At 32.3% G+C, this 20306-nt stretch overlaps 1 protein-coding gene across 5 annotated transcripts in view; it reads left to right on the top strand.

Moving 5' to 3' along the window:
* The first annotated feature begins 386 nt into the window (after nt 1-386).
* Nucleotides 387-20306, top strand: part of LOC143237358 (PRKCA-binding protein-like) — a 51119-nt gene continuing 31199 nt past the window's right edge. For 2 of the 5 annotated variants that reach the window (XM_076476515.1, XM_076476519.1), the window contains exons 1-5: nt 398-535; nt 1443-1615; nt 12210-12450; nt 14726-14792; nt 15852-15941. In XM_076476515.1, the coding sequence (XP_076332630.1) occupies nt 1518-1615; nt 12210-12450; nt 14726-14792; nt 15852-15941 (496 nt within the window). In that variant the 5' untranslated portion in view covers nt 398-535; nt 1443-1517. Of the gene's footprint in view, nt 536-1442; nt 1616-2335; nt 2418-12209; nt 12451-14725; nt 14793-15851; nt 15942-20306 lie in introns of those variants that run through there. The other 3 variants (XM_076476517.1, XM_076476518.1, XM_076476516.1) reach the window with 3 other exon arrangements.

The raw sequence follows: 20306 nt of genomic DNA, 5'->3' as shown, positions 1-20306 counted from the left end.
GAATGAAATATCCAAAGTAAGTTCTAGAGCAGGATATGAAGAAAATAGGTGATCTTAGTCAAGTATGCAAAATATTTGGAGAAGTTTGCCAGTATCTTATACAGATATTTCGTGTAAAATGACGGATTCATGGCACATGACAAATTAATAAAAGCCGTAGCAGCATAGACATGAGAACTGGACAAAAGTAAAGTAGATGTACCTCTTTAAAATAACATATTAATATTTTACCATTTAATGATATTTCTTGAAATTAAATAATCTCACTAAAACGTATAATTTTAATTAAATATGAAATATTTTCGTTTTTTATTTTCTCTTTCTGGAAACAATGAAAGAATGAAACACTTCTACAAAAAGTGAAAGTTAGAGACAACCATAAAGCCAAATTAAAATCTAGTTGTCGGTAATTCTAGCACTAGGAGATAATGATAGCGTCAATCTAACCATAAGGGAATAAAAAGATTAAACTGAGGAGTTGTTTTAGAATGATGCTCGAATATGATGATGATTGTCAACTCGAAGAAGATAAATTGTAAGAATGAAAAAATATGTTATAACAATTTTCTACTCGTAAAATTAAATTGTGAATTTTGGTCTAAGACACACTGGAGTATGTAGTGTAGATGTTGAGCTTGCGTTCAAAAGTAAGGCTAAGACTAATTCTGCTGGTATTTCCGTGCCGGTGACGTGTAATAGTTTAGACTTGGTGATAATACTGTAATTGTACAACTTGTTGAAAATAGTAGCAATTAGTAGGAAAAAGACTAATTACACATTAATAAATGTTTATATATACCAACAAAAGTAAACATTAGGCTATTTCAAGTCTTAAAAACTAATCAAACACGTTAAAGTTCTGTTACTAGTCTATAGAGTTTATTATAATTTTGCTTGGTATTACTTTGATTTAAAGTTTAAATGTTTTTTTCTGGTATTGGTTCTGTGTTTTGCAATTTTAGTTAGACTAACTAAGACATGCATCTCAAATAAACAATTTGTAGGTATTCATATATTTTCATAACAAGTAACTTAAAATAACCTATCAGTAATGTCGAGAAAAGCCACTTGTAGAGAAATATATATGCAAAAAATATTCTACGTAAAATATTTTCACAACCCAAACGAGCCGTTTTTGCATAAAAAAATAACAAACTATAAAGGAGCATTCTTTTTATATTTGTAGTATGTTTATCTTTGCAGTTTTTCAGAAATGTTTACTTTTAACACAACAAATAGAAAAGGACCAAATGGTAGACCAGCATGTAATTTATGTTTATATTAATGTTTTGTGCATGATTGAGCCGTTTTGTTCATTACTTTTGTGTTTGTGTGAAACTTGTTGTGACATTCAATAATAAATATTTGCAGAGATCAAGTTTTATTCAGTTGTAGGAAATAATATTATCTGCTTGTTTTTTTTTCTCATTAATTTTATTTAGCTACATGTAAGGAAAGCTGCTCGCACAGTGTTTTCTCTTATGATCTACTCTGTGTAGTAATAAATCATGTAGAATATGTCTGAAGAAAAACACTACAAATACCAACTGTTGTCTACTGTGGACCCTGAAGAGCATTATTCATTTGAATTTTTCACTATGATGGAAGATCGCATGTATGTTTCAAGTTTTTTTTTGTCATTCTGCTTTAATTTATTTACTCAGTTTCTTTTGTATGCTTTGTTTGTTATGTATCTGTATTTACTGTTTTTCGATCTTTAGCATTCAAACTGTTTTTTGTGTTTGTATATTTTTGTCTAATTTCTCAGTATGGTATAATTAAATGATCATATGGCATGATTTATATTTTGTAAATATTTTCTATTTTAATCTTTATCTTTGTGACTGTTTCCTTCATGGTGTAACTAAATCATGTGAAGATTGGATTTGAGCTCATAATGTTGAGTAATTATTAAGAAGTACAATCTCAATGTGTTTATGTGTAATGAGGTGAAATGACTATTATGTCAACCACGATTACTTATTTCATAACCAGTGTTAAATTTTTAGGCACAGTAAATATCAACAGAAATAAAGGATACAAGTGCAACAATAATAGCCAAAAATCACTATCTAAGTAAGTTTGGTTTGCACAATAACATGTCTATTGTTAGAAGGTTCATACAACAGTAAATTTGGTTTACACAATAACATGTCTATTGTTAGAAGGTTCATACAACAGTAAATTTGGTTTACACAATAACATGTCTATTGTTAGAAGGTTCATACAACAGTAAATTTGGTTTACACAATAACATGTCTGTTGTTAGAATGTTCATTCAACATTTCCTAATGACTGACCAGGTTTTAAATATCTTAAATATTTTTTAACCAAGTAATCTTTGACTCGATGACAGATGAAAATGTCTATTTTGGTAGATGGTGGATATCCATTGGATCCAGAAACCTATAAACAAGGTAAATGACCATGTAGGACATGATTCAGTTATCATTTTGCCATGCTCTTTACTTTGATCTAAATGATCATTGATGTGTTTATGTCATTATTGAAGTGAACACTCATCAAGCATGTTATTTTGCTATTATTATAGTACCTCTATTCAACTTATCCTTGTAAAACTCTTATCCTTCACTTAGAAAGCATCTTTGTGTTCTCCATTTCCTATCTGATGTTGAATGTTTCCATTTTTGTTACTCTCATCCAAGTTTGTTGGATAAATGCCCAAGTTTACTGCTAGTTTTCTTCAAACATTTGACGTTATCTCTAGCCAAAGATTCACTGACATCTGCTAATTTTTTGAGCAACTGGTGTGTCATCAAAGTTGCACATACGTGTTATACTTGTAATATGTTGGGTATTTTGCTGCTTTTACATTTACAGGTTAAATTTAAAACTTATCTTGTTTACATTTTATCAAAAATAGACACTCAGAGATTCTGGCTTGTTTTCTCAGCATTTATTTACAGGTTTCATAATATCTTTAGGAAATGGTGTGTTTTCCACAGGTAATATCCTAAACGAATGACATGACAGTTATCTGAATCAGGGTGAAAAAAAACACTCAACACTAGTGACAAAAGAAAGAGTCATAACCTATTTGGATGTTATCTCATTATACATTGGTGTATGCTTCTAGATTACTTATAAAATAATGCTAAATGTGTAGATTTTTCAAAAACAAAAATAAATTCCAGATATAATTCCTATTCTTTCTGTTGTTGTTGAGTTAGAGATTTATTTTTAACATGTTCTGTGCATGAACTTCACTGCTTTGTGAAGCACGGTCTCATACATTATCCAGTATACTGATGAAGGATGAAGTTCCCTGAAATCAGTATAACTTTGTCACAAGTGGTGAATTGAGAAGTAGATTAGGCTTAACAACTTTTATGAAAAACTTATGATGATGAAAACATTGGTTTATTGAAAATAGGAAGCTAATTTTTAGATTTTTAAACATCTATGCATGTTGTCTGGGTATTGGTATTGAAGATTTTCAAACAATGCATGTTGTCTTGGTATTGGTATTGAAGATTTTCAAACAATGCATGTTGTCTGGGTTTTGGTATTGAAGATTTTCAAACATCTATGCAAGTTGTCTGGATATGGGAATTGAAGATTTTCAAACATCTATGCAAGTTGTCTGGATATGGGTATTGAAGATTTTCAAACAATACATGTTGTCTGGATATGGGTATTGAAGATTTTCAAACAATGCATGTTGTCTGGATATGGGTATTGAAGATTTTCAAACAATGCATGTTGTCTGGATATTAGTATTGAAGATTTTCAAACATTGCATGTTGTCTGGATATTGGTATTGAAGATTTTCAAACATTGCATGTTGTCTGGATATTGGTATTGAAGATTTTCAAACATTGCATGTTGTCTGGATATTGGTATTGAAGATTTCCAAACATCTATGCAAGTTGTCTGGATATGGGTATTGAAGATTTTCAAACATCTATGCATGTTGTCTGGATATGGGTATTGAAGATTTCCAAACATCTATGCAAGTTGTCTGGATATGGGTATTGAAGATTTTCAAACATCTATGCAAGTTGTCTGATATGGGTATTGAAGATTTTCAAACATCTATGCAAGTTGTCTGGATATGGGTATTGAAGATTTTCAAACAATGCAAGTTGTCTGGATATTGGTATTGAAGATTTTCAAACATCTATGCAAGTTGTCTGGATATGGGTATTGAAGATTTTCAAACATCTATGCAAGTTGTCTGGATATGGGTATTGAAGATTTTCAAACAATGCATGTTGTCTGGATATTGGTATTGAAGATTTTTAAACAATGCATGTTGTCTGGGTATTGGTATTGAAGATTTTCAAACAATGCATGTTGTCTGGGTATTGGTATTGAAGATTTTCAAACAATGCATGTTGTGTGGGTGTTGGTATTGAAGATTTTCAAACAATGCATGTTGTGTGGGTATTGGTATTGAAGATTTTCAAACAATGCATGTTGTCTGGGTGTTGGTATTGAAGATTTTCAAACAATGCATGTTGTCTGGGTGTTGGTATTGAAGATTTTCAAACAATGCATGTTGTCTGGATATGGGTATTGAAGATTTTCAAACAATGCATGTTGTCTGGATATTGGTATTGAAGATTTCCAAACATCTATGCAAGTTGTCTGGATATGGGTATTGAAGATTTTCAAACATCTATGCATGTTGTCTGGATATGGGTATTGAAGATTTCCAAACATCTATGCATGTTGTCTGGGTTTTGGTATTGAAGATTTTCAAACATCTATGCAAGTTGTCTGGATATGGGTATTGAAGATTTCCAAACATCTATGCAAGTTGTCTGGATATGGGTATTGAAGATTTTCAAACATCTATGCAAGTTGTCTGGATATGGGTATTGAAGATTTTCAAACAATGCATGTTGTCTGGATATGGGTATTGAAGATTTTCAAACAATGCATGTTGTCTGGATATTGGTATTGAAGATTTTCAAACATTGCATGTTGTCTGGATATTAGTATTGAAGATTTTCAAACATTGCATGTTGTCTGGATATGGGTATTGAAGATTTTCAAACAATGCATGTTGTCTGGATATGGGTATTGAAGATTTTCAAACAATGCATGTTGTCTGGATATTGGTATTGAAGATTTTCAAACATTGCATGTTGTCTGGATATTAGTATTGAAGATTTTCAAACATTGCATGTTGTCTGGATATTGGTATTGAAGATTTTCAAACAATGCATGTTGTCTGGGTATTGGTATTGAAGATTTTCAAACAATGCATGTTGTCTGGGTATTGGTATTGAAGATTTTCAAACAATGCATGTTGTCTGGGTATTGGTATTGAAGATTTTCAAACAATGCATGTTGTCTGGGTATTGGTATTGAAGATTTTCAAACAATGCATGTTGTCTGGGTATTGGTATTGAAGATTTTCAAACAATGCATGTTGTCTGGATATGGGTATTGAAGATTTTCAAACAATGCATGTTGTCTGGATATTGGTATTGAAGATTTTCAAACATTGCATGTTGTCTGGATATTGGTATTGAAGATTTTCAAACATTGCATGTTGTCTGGATATTAGTATTGAAGATTTTCAAACATTGCATGTTGTCTGGATATGGGTATTGAAGATTTTCAAACAATGCATGTTGTCTGGATATGGGTATTGAATATTTTCAAACAATGCATGTTGTCTGGATATTGGTATTGAAGATTTTCAAACATTGCATGTTGTCTGGATATTGGTATTGAAGATTTTCAAACATTGCATGTTGTCTGGATATTGGTATTGAAGATTTTCAAACATTGCATGTTGTCTGGATATTGGTATTGAAGATTTTCAAACATTGCATGTTGTCTGGATATTGGTATTGAAGATTTTCAAACAATGCATGTTGTCTGGATATTAGTATTGAAGATTTTCAAACATTGCATGTTGTCTGGATATTGGTATTGAAGATTTTCAAACAATGCATGTTGTCTGGGTATTGGTATTGAAGATTTTCAAACAATGCATGTTGTCTGGGTATTGGTATTGAAGATTTTCAAACAATGCATGTTGTCTGGGTATTGGTATTGAAGATTTTCAAACAATGCATGTTGTCTGGATATTGGTATTGAAGATTTTCAAACAATGCATGTTGTCTGGGTATTGGTATTGAAGATTTTCAAACATTGCATGTTGTCTGGATATTGGTATTGAAGATTTTCAAACATTGCATGTTGTCTGGGTATTGGTATTGAAGATTTTCAAACATCTATGCATGTTGTCTGGGTATTGGTATTGAAGATTTTCAAACATCTATGCATGTTGTCTGGGTATTGGTATTGAAGATTTTCAAATTATAAAAGTATTGTCTTCAGATTATACAAATTATTGATTTCATTCTTTACAGTTGATTCTTAATAATGGTATGAGTAAATAAATATTTTAAATGTTCCACTGAATTCTTGTTTTGTTAATAGTTAAGTCTTTTCTGAAATGAGTGTCTTTCAGTACAGTTTTTAATAATAGATGATTGTATAATTTTACTATACCTTGTAATAATAGTTGAAAGTTTTACCTGTTTGTACAGTTTTATTTATAGATGATTGTGTAATTTTACTCTACTTTGTAATGATAGTTGAAAGTTTTACCTGTTTGTCCAGTTTTATTAATAGATGATTGTGTAATTTTACTCTACTTTGTAATAATAGTTGAAAATTTTACCTGTTTGTACAGTTTTTAATAATAGATGACTGTGTAGTTTTACTCTACTTTGTAATGATAGATGAATGTTTTACCTGTTTGTACAGTTTTATTAATAGATGACTGTGTAGTTTTACTCTACTTTGTAATAATAGTTGAAAGTTTTGCCTGTCTGTATAGTTTTATCAATAGATGACTCTGTAGTTTTACTCTACTTTGTAATAATAGTTGAAAATTTTACCTGTTTGTACAGTTTTAATAATAGATGACTGTGTAGTTTTACTCTACTTTGTAATAATAGATGACTGTGTAGTTTTACTCTACTTTGTAATGATAGATGAATGTTTTGCCTGTCTGTATAGTTTTTAATAATAGATGACTGTGTAGTTTTATTCTACTTTGTAATGATAGATGAATGTTTTGCCTGTCTGTATAGTTTTTAATAATAGATGACTGTGTAGTTTTACTCTACTTTGTAATGATAGATGAATGTTTTGCCTGTCTGTATAGTTTTTAATAATAGATGACTGTGTAGTTTTACTCTACTTTGTAATGATAGATGAATGTTTTGCCTGTCTGTATAGTTTTTAATAATAGATGACTGTGTAGTTTTACTCTACTTTGTAATGATAGATGAATGTTTTGCCTGTCTGTATAGTTTTTAATAATGGATGACTGTGTAGTTTTACTCTACTTTGTAATGATAGATGAATGTTTTGCCTGTCTTTATAGTTTTAATAATAGATGACTGTGTAGTTTTACTGTCCCTTGTAACACTGCACAACAAAGTTTTGCTTCTTGAACACTGTTGAGTGTTCCTTAAAGATTTTGGCTGCTGATCACGAAAATCACATCCAGATTTGCCCATCACGCACAGTTTCATTGAAATCTTCAGTTTTGCTACAATGGAAAAACGATATCAGGTCAACTGAAATCCATCAATGCTTACTGACTACTGTTGGACACTGCAACGTGATGCACCGGACATTGAATACAAATGAAAATCAGGAGGAAAACACTTTTAATTATGTTGAACTTAATAGCGTATTAGAAACATAAACACAATTAAATACATTATTGCCGGTAAACAGTTAACTGTTTATTTCTCAAGAGGTCCCATGTGATGAAGCAAAACCAGAACTCTATTTGTGCATACCCACCATGTACCTGTCACAATCAGCAAAAACTTTTTAAAAAAATGTTGTGCAGTTGTAATAACACCTGTTTGTATAGTTTTTATTGATAGATGATTGTGTAATTTTAGTGTACCTTGTAATAATAATTTAAAATTTTACCTATTTGTGCAGTTTTATTAATAGATGATTGTGTAATGTTACTCTACCTTTTAATGATAGTTTAAAATTTTACCTATTTGTGCAGTTTTATTAATAGATGATTATACAATTTTAATGTATTGTGTAATGATAGATGAAAGTTTTATGTGTTTGTGCAGTTTTTTAATAATAGATTATAGTGTAATTTTAATGTATTGTGTAATGATAGATGAAAGTTTTATGTGAGTGCAGTTTTTTAATAATAGATGATAGTGTAATTTAATGCATCATGTAGTGATAGATGAAAGTTTTACGTGTTTGTGCAGTTTTTAATAATAGATGATAGTGTAATTTTAATGTGTTGTGTAATGATAGATGAAAGTTTTACGTGTTTGTGCAGTTTTTTAATAATAGATGATAGTGTAATTTAATGCATCATGTAGTGATAGATGAAAGTTTTAACGTGTTTGTGCAGTTTTAATAATAGATGATAGTGTAATTTTAATGTGTTGTGTAATGATAGATGAAAGTTTTAATGTTTGTGCAGTTTTTAATAATAGATTATAGTGTAATTTTAATGTATTGTGTAATGATAGACGAAAGCCTTTACGTGTTTGTGCAGCCTTTAATAATAGATGATAGTGTAATTTTAATGTATTGTGTAGTGATAGATGAAAGTTTTACGTGTTTGTGCAGTTTTTTAATAATAGATGATAGTGTAATTTTAATGTATTGTGTAGTGATAGATGAAAGTTTTACGTGTTTGTGCAGTTTTTTTAATAATAGATGATAGTGTAATTTTAATGTGTTGTGTAATGATAGATGAAAGTTTTACGTGTTTGTGCAGTTTTTTAATAATAGATGATAGTGTAATTTAATGCATCATGTAGTGATAGATGAAAGTTTTACGTGTTTGTGCAGTTTTTAATAATAGATGATAGTGTAATTTTAATGTGTTGTGTAATGATAGATGAAAGTTTTACGTGTTTGTGCAGTTTTTTAATAATAGATTATAGTGTAATTTTAATGTATTGTGTAATGATAGATGAAAGTTTTAACGTGTTTGTGCAGTTTTTAATAATAGATGATAGTGTAATTTTAATGTATTGTGTAGTGATAGATGAAAGTTTTACGCGGTTTGTGCAGTTTTTAATAATAGATGATAGTGTAATTTTAATGTATTGTGTAGTGATAGATGAAAGTTTAACGTGTTTGTGCAGTTTTAATAATAGATGATAGTGTAATTTTAATGTATTGTGTAGTGATAGATGAAAGTTTTACGTGTTTGTGCAGTTTTTTAATAATAGATGATAGTGTAATTTTAATGTATTGTGTAGTGATAGATGAAAGTTTTACGTGTTTGTGCAGTTTTTTAATAATAGATGGTGTAATTTTACTGAATCTTGAAATGTTTTCATTGTTCGTTAAATCATAGGTAGTAGTTTGTCAGTGTGTGTTAAAAAATAGAAAAAGGTTTATTTGTGGAAAGTAGTTTTTCAAAATAGAAAATGGTTTGTTAGTTGAAAGTAATGTGTCAGTAGGTATTAAAAAATAGAAAATGCTTGTTAGTGAAAAGCAGTTTTTCAGTATTTGTCAAAAGAGGAAAGTGGTTTGTCACTGTATGTTGAGAAAAAGGAATAAATTTTGTCTATTTGTGAAAAATGGAACAAAGTTGTTTCATAGTTTATGTTCATTTATCTTTATTCAGGGATCGAAATTTTCTATTTAAAGCCAGACATGTCCGTTAAAAAATCAAGTTTGACTAGCACTTTCCCATCTATCGCCTGACATTGTGACCAGTGGTCATATTCCTAACATATTGGACACAAATACATCATCCCATCAAAAATAAGCGAGGCAAAAGCTGTGTATGCACAGCCCAAAGATTTTGCTTAAAAGTATATTCTATAATGAGTGGAAAATAACTTCCAAAATTTAAGATTTAATTTAAGACAAAAAATAAAGCAAATTTAAAAAAATAACGGTCGTGAATGCTCCCAAAATGCTCTTTTTAGGTTGCTTTATTAGTGCCGTCCGGATATGTCATGTAACTGCCAAATTTTCATGACGATCTGATCATGGCGTCTGATAGTAAATAAACGGGAAAGTCTCATGATCTGTTTCAGTTTGGCTTCACAAGCAAGACTAATAAATCAGAAGACAATACTACGGAACCCCGAGTGAAAAAACCCAAGCTTGTTGACCCAAGCCCAAGTGTTAAAGCAAAAACTGTTACCGCTAGTACTGGTGCTAAGCCTACTCGTTTCCAGGATGAATGGAATAGAGGCCGACCATTGCTGGAGTATAATAATGCTACTGGACTGATGTTTTGCTCAATTTGTCAGGAATATGACCAAAGTAGTGGAAGGCAGAAGAACACCTTCATAACAGGATCTTCCAACCTGAGAGCAAGTACTGTTAAGGAGCATGAAAACAGTCGTGGCCACAGTCTAAGTTGTCAAGCTAAGACAGCAAAAGAAACACCTGATTTAACTCCCATGATGAAAGAATTGAGCAAACTTACCAGACTGAGGAAGATCATTTGCTTGTGCTGTTCAGGACTGCCCTTTATATGGCTTTGAATGCCCAACCATTCAGCGATTTTCAAGAGCTTCTGTTGCTGCAGGAGCACAACTTTGATATGAACTTAACAGAACATTATGCCAGTGACAAACAAGCAGTTATCTTTACGAAGTATGTTGCAGAAACAATTAGAATTAATGTCATATCTCATCTGCACACCTCATTATTCTTTGGCATTGTGACTGACGGCTCAACAGACACTGCCAACATTGAGCAGGAGATAGTCGATGTGAGATACTTGGACAGAGACTGTTACCCAGTAACCCACTTCCTGTGTCTGCAGTCAGTTGAGAAGGTTGATTCTGAACACTTGCTACAGGCACTTAGTTCAGGTAAAGGTTTCTTAATTACCTGGGATGAGAATTTTCTGGATTTATCCTGAATTAAGAAAATTAAAATGGACAATATTTCATGCACATTTGTGTTTTAACTCAGGTTTACATAGTCATTCCATTATTAATATACATCAGTGAAAACTCGAGCATTTTTCAATTGATTTAAACCAAGAAGAACCATGTATTTACCACTGACAGCTTAACCCCGCACAACTAGCATAATCGGTAATGGAGCAATTGATTGTGTTAGTCACAGATTGGAACTTGTAATTAAGAAGACCATCAAGGATATCCCTTACCTTGATAGTATCCAAACCTTTTTAGAAAACCTATGAAAGTTTTATGACAATTTGCCACAGAACTGGGCTGGCCTCAAAGAAGCTGGTAAAGCCAACAACATTGTTGTTAGAGAGCCAACAAAAGGGACAGGAACCCGGTGGGTGGCCAACAAAGAGTGCACTCTGGAGTCAGTTTCTCATAATTGGCCAGCTTTAGCAGAGCATTTGTATCAAGTAAAACTGCATGACAAAGGGGAACATGAACAGAAAGCTGCAGGATTATACAGTACTTTGACAAGCCTTCAATTCATCCTATACATGGACATACTCTTGGCAGTTCTGCCTGTTTTGACATCTCTTAGTCTCATAATGCAAGACAATTCTGCTACTGTGAACATTGTTTCTGACAAACTCACTGCTTGCAAAGAGAAGTGGGCAATCATGTTGAGAGATCCCAGAAAATTGTTAAAGATCTCACAACATGTGAACTAGCAAGTGGTTACATTGAGGAAAGGTGATTGTTATTAGTGGTCAGACAAGGGCCAGAGGCTCAAAAAGTGCCACAAAAGAGAAAGTTGCTCAATCCATGGCTGAAGAAATTGCCATCTTCATAGGTAAATCTATCACATATCTGAATGAGAGATTTGAAGAATTTATAAGGATTTTATTGGTGCCTTTCAAATTGTTTGAACCAAGCAACTGGCCTAAAAGCAAGGAAGCATTGTCATCTTATGGCCACAATGAACTCCAGACACTATTGGACCACTTTGGTGCTCTTCTAGAAGCTAAGGGTTTCAACATTGCAGCTGATATTTGCCAAGCTGATTTACATGAAACATTGCTCAAAGCCACAAAACTTGCCAAATCAGCTGAGTCCCTGGCTAGTAGTGCAAGTGGATTGTGGGCCCACATATTAAGTCAAATTACCATTGAGGACAGTAAACCTTTCTACATGTCCTGCTGAAAATTTAGAATATTTCTACCCCTGTTATCAGTCTGAAAATTACTAGGTATGTAATTAAATCATGTATAGATATCATTGATGTACTATTATTGTATTAAAAATGTGTGTGTGTATATATACTTTGTTTAGGGGAATGACTGTGACTTCAGGCAGTGTCACAATACACAAAGATGAAAGTAACCTGATTGGAATCAGTATAGGGGGAGGAGCACCACATTGTCCATGTCTATATGTTGTTCAGGTGTTTGATAACACCCCTGCTGCCAAAGATGGCACTATACAGTCTGGTGATGAAATTGTGGGAGTTAATGGAACATCTGTGAAAGGAAGAACCAAAGTTGAAGTCGCAAAGATGATCCAAGGGGTTCAAGTTAGTTGACTGTAATTGTAAAATGGTCTAATCAGGAATATTTCTCAATTTTAACTTGTGTTAGTTGGCTCTAGTTGTAGTACAGTCTAACCAGTAAGATTTCGTAGTTTAACTAGTGTTACTTGACTCCAGTTGTTGTACAGCCTAACCAGGAATATTTATCAAAGTTCTGTTGGTGTTAAGAGTAAAAGTTGTCTTGTGTAGGCTGTTGTTTATAGAAAGAATTGTTTATAATTACAATTAAAAAAATCAAACTTAAAGAAATGTTGCTGTGAAAAGTATATTTTGTTTGTACCTAGTTATGTGAATATAGTGATGAAAGCAGTGAGTGTGTTCACAGTTTCTACCTGGTTATGTGTCTGTAGTGTTGATTGCAGTGAAGTCTGTTCACAGTTTGTACCTGGTTATGTGTCTGTAGTGATGAATGCAGTGAAGTCTGTTCACAGTTTGTACCTGGTTATGTGTCTGTAGTGATGAATGCAGTGAAGTCTGTTCACAGTTTGTACCTCGTTATGTGTCTGTAGTGATTAATGCAGTGAGTGTGTTCACAGTTTGTACCTGTTATGTATTTCTAGTGATGAATGCAGTAAGTCTGTTCACAGTTTGTACCTGGTTATGTGTCTGTAGTGATGAATGCAGTGAAGCCTGTTCACAGTTTGTACTTGGTTATGTGTCTGTAGGGATGAATGCAGTGAATTCTGTTCACATTTTGTACCTGGTTATGTGTCTGTAGTGATGAATGCAGTGAATTCTGTTCACATTTTGTACCTGGTTATGTGTCTGTAGTGATGAATGCAGTGAATTCTGTTCACAGTTTGTACCTAGTTATGTGTCTGTAGTGATGAGTGCAGTGAAGTCTGTTCAGTTTGTACCTGTTATGTATTTCTAGTGATGAATGCAGTAAGTCTGTTCACAGTTTGTACCTGGTTATGTGTCTGTAGTGATGAATGCAGTGAAGCCTGTTCACAGTTTGTACTTGGTTATGTGTCTGTAGGGATGAATGCAGTGAATTCTGTTCACAGTTTGTACCTGGTTATGTGTCTATAGTGATGAATGCAGTGAATTCTGTTCACAGTTTGTAACTGGTTATGTGTCTATAGTGATGAATGCAGTGAATGCTGTTAACAGTTTGTACCTGGTTGTGTCTGTAGTGATGAATGCAGTGAATTCTGTTCACATTTTGTACCTGGTTATGTGTCTGTAGTGATGAATGCAGTGAATTATGTTCACATTTTGTACCTGGTTATGTGTCTGTAGTGATGAATGCAGTGAATTCTGTTCACATTTTGTACCTGGTTTTGTGTCTGTAGTGATGAATGCAGTGAGTGTGTTCACAGTTTGTACCTGGTTATGTATTTGTAGTGATGAATGCAGTGAGTGTGTTCACAGTTTGTACCTGGTTATGTGTCTATAGTGATGAATGCAGTGAGTGTGTTCACAGTTTGTAACTCGTTATGTGTCTATAGTGATGAGTGCAGTGAATTCTGTTCACAGTTTGTACCTGGTTATGTGTCTATAGTGATGAATGCAGTGAATTCTGTTCACAGTTTGTACCTGGTTATGTGTGTCTAGTGATAAATGCAGTGAATTCTGTTCACAGTTTGTACCTGGTTATGTGTCTCTAGTGATGAATGCAGTGAATTCTGTTGACAGTTTGTACCTGGTTATGTGTCTGTAGCGATGAATGCACAGTTTGTACCTGGTTATGTGTCTGTAGCGATGAATGCACAGTTTGTACCTGGTTATGTGTCTGTAGCGATGAATGCACAGTTTGTACCTGGTTATGTGTCTGTAGCGATGAATGCACAGTTTGTACCTGGTTATGTGTCTGTAGCGGTGAATGCACAGTTTGTACCTGGTTATGGGTTCGTAGTGATGAATGCAGTGAAGTCTGTTCATAGGAAATGTAATTAGCATTTGAACATATGCTTTCATTGTTATTGCTTTGATGAATACAAATAAGATAGTAATGGTTTTCTAATGTATCCAGCAGCTTCTGTTATAAATTTATTTTATTACATGTATTGGAAGTAAGCACCTCCTCTTAGAATGTTTATTTCTATTAGGATAATCAACTCATATTCTGAAGTTCTCTTTAATATCAAGTTATCAGTATAGAAAGTTAATGATGCTTGAGGTGGCTGTCAGATAATCTATTAGTGGAGGTCGTTATTTCAAATCTGTTTAACTTTCCTAAGTGTTAAGTAAGTACAAATTAAATTTGAGAGAAAGTAGAAAAATATGTTTATCATTGTTTTTTTTCAATATTTGGCAGGATGAAGTTACTATTAACTATAACAAGCTTCATGCAGATCCCAAGCAAGGAAGGACACTGGACATAAGTATGTTGTATGTTTTTGCTTTCATCATGTTGATTTGTTACAGTAGTTTTACAGATAATGAATATTGTTGTTTCCTACATATTGAGGTCTTTCAATATGAATTACTGAAAAGAAATGTATAAAAATTGTTTCTGTGTGTGATAATCTTACTGTAATGAGAACAAATACTACATAGTTTATTTGTTGTTGTTGATACACTACACTGAGTGTGTTTAATCTTAAATGTGATAAAATATACAAAGTATAAATATATGAAAGATTTCATAGGACATAAATATACATTTCATTATTCACGTCCTGTGTGTAAAACAATCCAATAACACAATTTTTATTCAGTAGAGTAGATAAAATGTCTCTTCTGTTTTAAAACTGTGTTTGTTACATACTACTAAATCTGCATGTACCCTTTATTCTCTGGTAAATAATCATACTATAATGGAACTTTTGCTTATATGATACTGGAAACAGTTTTTTATTACATGATGTGCAACCCTTAACTTTCCACAATCTTTATCCTGTGTGCATGTAGATTTGTAACAGGTGTCATGATTTTCCTCTTTCACCATCATTTCCCACCATGGGAAAACTTTATTCACTTCATTCTCAAGATGCATGTATAATGTCATGAAAACATCACATGCAGATCTAATACATTTCTAATTTCAGTTTTCATGCTTTATACAAAAAATTATAAATATAGTGTCATGAAAGTTCTATCAACTTTATTGTCTAGAGTACTAAACCAAGAAATATCTTTATTAATGTTTCTATTTACCTTCATAGTCAGAAACAGCCAAGGAAAACTTGTACACTGTACATTATAGAAAACTTTTACTCAGAGACTCATAACTAACCTGTACACTACTACACTATACATTATAACTTTATTTTTTAAGATCTGGTGCCTTCAGTGCATCAGTCTGTTTCTGACCCTTGAAGTAACATACCGTGTTATCTCGTAGTGTGACAGTTTTATTTTATGCATGAAGTACTTTTATTTATTTATTGAATGTATTGTGTGACATTTTAATGATTTGTCTACAACTATTACAATTTCAGTTTTGAAGAAGATGAAACACAGAGTGGTTGAAAACATGAGTTCTACTACAGCAGATGCCCTTGGTCTAAGCAGAGCAATATTATGTAATGGTATGTTGAGAAGTTGTTCCTTACCAGTATAGAAACAGTATTATGTAATGGTAAAGTGACATGCTTAGTTGTTGTTTACCAGTATAGAAACAGTATTATGTGTAATGGTAAGGAGACATGCTTAGTTGTTGTTTACCAGTATAGAAACAGTATTATGTGTAATGGTAAGGTGACATGCTTAGTTGTTGTTTACCAGTATAGAAACAGTATTATGTGTAATGGTAAGGTGACATGCTTAGTTGTTGTTTACCAGTATAGAAACAGTATTATGTGTAATGGTAAGGTCACATGCTTAGTTGTTGTTTACCAGTATAGAAACAGTATTATGTGTAATGGTCAGGTGACAAATTTAGTTGTTGTTTACCAGTATAGAAACAGTATTATGTGTAATGGTAAGGTCACATGCTTAGTTGTTGTTTACCAGTATAGAAACAGTATTATGTGTGATGGTAAGGTGACAAATTTAGTTGTTGTTTACCAGTATAGAAACAGTATTATGTGTAATGGTAAGGAGACATGCTTAGTTGTTGTTTACCAGTATAGAAAGAGTATTATGTGTAATGGTAAGGTGACATGCTTAGTTGTTGTTTACCAGTATAGAAACAGTATTATGTGTAATGGTAAGGTGACAAATTTAGTTGTTGTTTACCAGTATAGAAACAGTATTATGTGTAATGGTAAGGTGACAAATTTAGTTGTTGTTTACCAGTATAGAAACAGTATTATGTGTAATGGTAAGGAGACAAATTTAGTTGTTGTTTACCAGTATAGAAACAGTATTATGTGTAATGGTAAGGAGACAAATTTAGTTGTTGTTTACCAGTATAGAAACAGTATTATGTGTAATGGTAAGGTGACAAATTTAGTTGTTGTTTACCAGTATAGAAACAGTATTATGTGTAATGGTCAGGTGACAAATTTAGTTGTTGTTTACCAGTATAGAAACAGTATTATGTGTAATGGTAAGGTGACATGCTTAGTTGTTGTTTACCAGTATAGAAACAGTATTATGTGTAATGGTAAGGTGACAAATTTAGTTGTTGTTTACCAGTATAGAAACAGTATTATGTGTAATGGTAAGGAGACATGCTTAGTTGTTGTTTACCAGTATAGAAACAGTATTATGTGTAATGGTAAGGTGACATGCTTAGTTGTTGTTTACCAGTATACAAACAGTATTATGTGTAATGGTAAGGAGACATGCTTAGTTGTTGTTTACCAGTATACAAACAGTATTATGTGTAATGGTAAGGTGACATGCTTAGTTGTTGTTTACCAGTATAGAAACAGTATTATATGTAATGGTAAGGAGACATGCTTAGTTGTTGTTTACCAGTATAGAAACAGTATTATGTGTAATGGTAAGGTGACATGCTTAGTTGTTGTTTACCAGTATACAAACAGTATTATGTGTAATGGTAAGGTGACATGCTTAGTTGTTGTTTACCAGTATACAAACAGTATTATGTGTAATGGTAAGGTGACATGCTTAGTTGTTGTTTACCAGTATAGAAACAGTATTATGTGTAATGGTAAGGAGACAAATTTAGTTGTTGTTTACCAGTATAGAAACAGTATTATGTAATGGTAAGGTGACATGCTTAGTTGTTGTTTACCAGTATACAAACAGTATTATGTGTAATGGTAAGGTGACATGCTTAGTTGTTGTTTACCAGTATAGAAACAGTATTATGTGTAATGGTAAGGTGACATGCTTAGTTGTTGTTTACCAGTATAGAAACAGTATTATGTGTAATGGTAAGGTGACAAATTTAGTTGTTGTTTACCAGTATAGAAACAGTATTATGTGTAATGGTAAGGTGACATGCTTAGTTGTTGTTTACCAGTATAGAAACAGTATTATGTGTAATGGTAAGGTGACATGCTTAGTTGTTGTTTACCAGTATAGAAACAGTATTATGTGTAATGGTAAGGTGACAAATTTAGTTGTTGTTTACCAGTATAGAAACAGTATTATGTGTAATGGTAAGGAGACATGCTTAGTTGTTGTTTACCAGTATAGAAACAGTATTATGTGTAATGGTAAGGTGACATGCTTAGTTGTTGTTTACCAGTATACAAACAGTATATATATGTAATGGTAAGGAGACATGCTTAGTTGTTGTTTACCAGTATACAAACAGTATTATGTGTAATGGTAAGGTGACATGCTTAGTTGTTGTTTACCAGTATAGAAACAGTATTATGTGTAATGGTAAGGTGACAAATTTAGTTGTTGTTTACCAGTATAGAAACAGTATTATGTGTAATGGTAAGGAGACATGCTTAGTTGTTGTTTACCAGTATAGAAACAGTATTATGTGTAATGGTAAGGTGACATGCTTAGTTGTTGTTTACCAGTATACAAACAGTATTATGTGTAATGGTAAGGAGACATGCTTAGTTGTTGTTTACCAGTATACAAACAGTATTATGTGTAATGGTAAGGTGACATGCTTAGTTGTTGTTTACCAGTATAGAAACAGTATTATGTGTAATGAATGCGGTGACATGCTTAGTTGTTGTTTACCAGTATAGAAACAGTATTATGTGTAATGAATGCGGTGACAAATTTAGTTGTTGTTTACCAGTATAGAAACAGTATTATGTGTAATGGTCAGGTGACATGCTTAGTTGTTGTTTACCAGTATAGAAACAGTATTATGTGTAATGGTAAGGTGACAAATTTAGTTGTTGTTTACCAGTATAGAAACAGTATTATGTGTAATGGTAAGGTGACAAATTTAGTTGTTGTTTACCAGTATAGAAACAGTATTATGTGTAATGGTAAGGAGACAAATTTAGTTGTTGTTTACCAGTATAGAAACAGTATTATGTGTAATGGTAAGGTGACAAATTTTGTTGTTGTTTACCAGTATAGAAACAGTATTATGTGTAATGGTAAGGTGACAAATTTAGTTGTTGTTTACCAGTATAGAAACAGTATTATGTGTAATGGTAAGGTGACAAATTTAGTTGTTGTTTACCAGTATAGAAACAGTATTATGTGTAATGGTAAGGTGACAAATTTAGTTGTTGTTTACCAGTATAGAAACAGTATTATGTGTAATGGTAAGGTGACAAATTTAGTTGTTGTTTACCAGTATAGAAACAGTATTATGTGTAATGGTAAGGAGACAAATTTAGTTGTTGTTTACCAGTATAGAAACAGTATTATGTGTAATGGTAAGGAGACATGCTTAGTTGTTGTTTACCAGTATAGAAACAGTATTATGTGTAATGGTAAGGTGACATGCTTAGTTGTTGTTTACCAGTATACAAACAGTATTATGTGTAATGGTAAGGAGACATGCTTAGTTGTTGTTTACCAGTATACAAACAGTATTATGTGTAATGGTAAGGTGACATGCTTAGTTGTTGTTTACCAGTATACAAACAGTATTATGTGTAATGGTACGGTGACATGCTTAGTTGTTGTTTACCAGTATAGAAACAGTATTATGTGTAATGGTACGGTGACAAATTTAGTTGTTGTTTACCAGTATAGAAACAGTATTATGTGTAATGGTCAGGTGACATGCTTAGTTGTTGTTTACCAGTATAGAAACAGTATTATGTGTAATGGTAAGGTGACAAATTTAGTTGTTGTTTACCAGTATAGAAACAGTATTATGTGTAATGGTAAGGTGACAAATTTAGTTGTTGTTTACCAGTATAGAAACAGTATTATGTGTAATGGTAAGGAGACAAATTTAGTTGTTGTTTACCAGTATAGAAACAGTATTATGTGTAATGGTAAGGTGACAAATTTTGTTGTTGTTTACCAGTATAGAAACAGTATTATGTGTAATGGTAAGGTGACAAATTTAGTTGTTGTTTACCAGTATAGAAACAGTATTATGTGTAATGGTAAGGTGACAAATTTAGTTGTTGTTTACCAGTATAGAAACAGTATTATGTGTAATGGTAAGGTGACAAATTTAGTTGTTGTTTACCAGTATAGAAACAGTATTATGTGTAATGGTAAGGTGACAAATTTAGTTGTTGTTTACCAGTATAGAAACAGTATTATGTGTAATGGTAAGGAGACAAATTTAGTTGTTGTTTACCAGTATAGAAACAGTATTATGTGTAATGGTAAGGTGACAAATTTAGTTGTTGTTTACCAGTATAGAAACAGTATTATGTGTAATGGTCAGGTGACAAATTTAGTTGTTGTTTACCAGTATAGAAACAGTATTATGTGTAATGGTAAGGAGACATGCTTAGTTGTTGTTTACCAGTATAGAAACAGTATTATGTGTAATGGTAAGGAGACATGCTTAGTTGTTGTTTACCAGTATAGAAACAGTATTATGTGTAATGGTAAGGTGACATGCTTAGTTGTTGTTTACCAGTATACAA

Source organism: Tachypleus tridentatus, chromosome 13 (assembly GCF_004210375.1).
Source record: "Tachypleus tridentatus isolate NWPU-2018 chromosome 13, ASM421037v1, whole genome shotgun sequence".
Taxonomy (NCBI): Eukaryota; Metazoa; Arthropoda; class Merostomata; order Xiphosura; family Limulidae; genus Tachypleus; species Tachypleus tridentatus.
Note: the sequence above shows the minus strand (reverse complement) of the source record. Positions and strands in the feature narration are given on the sequence as shown.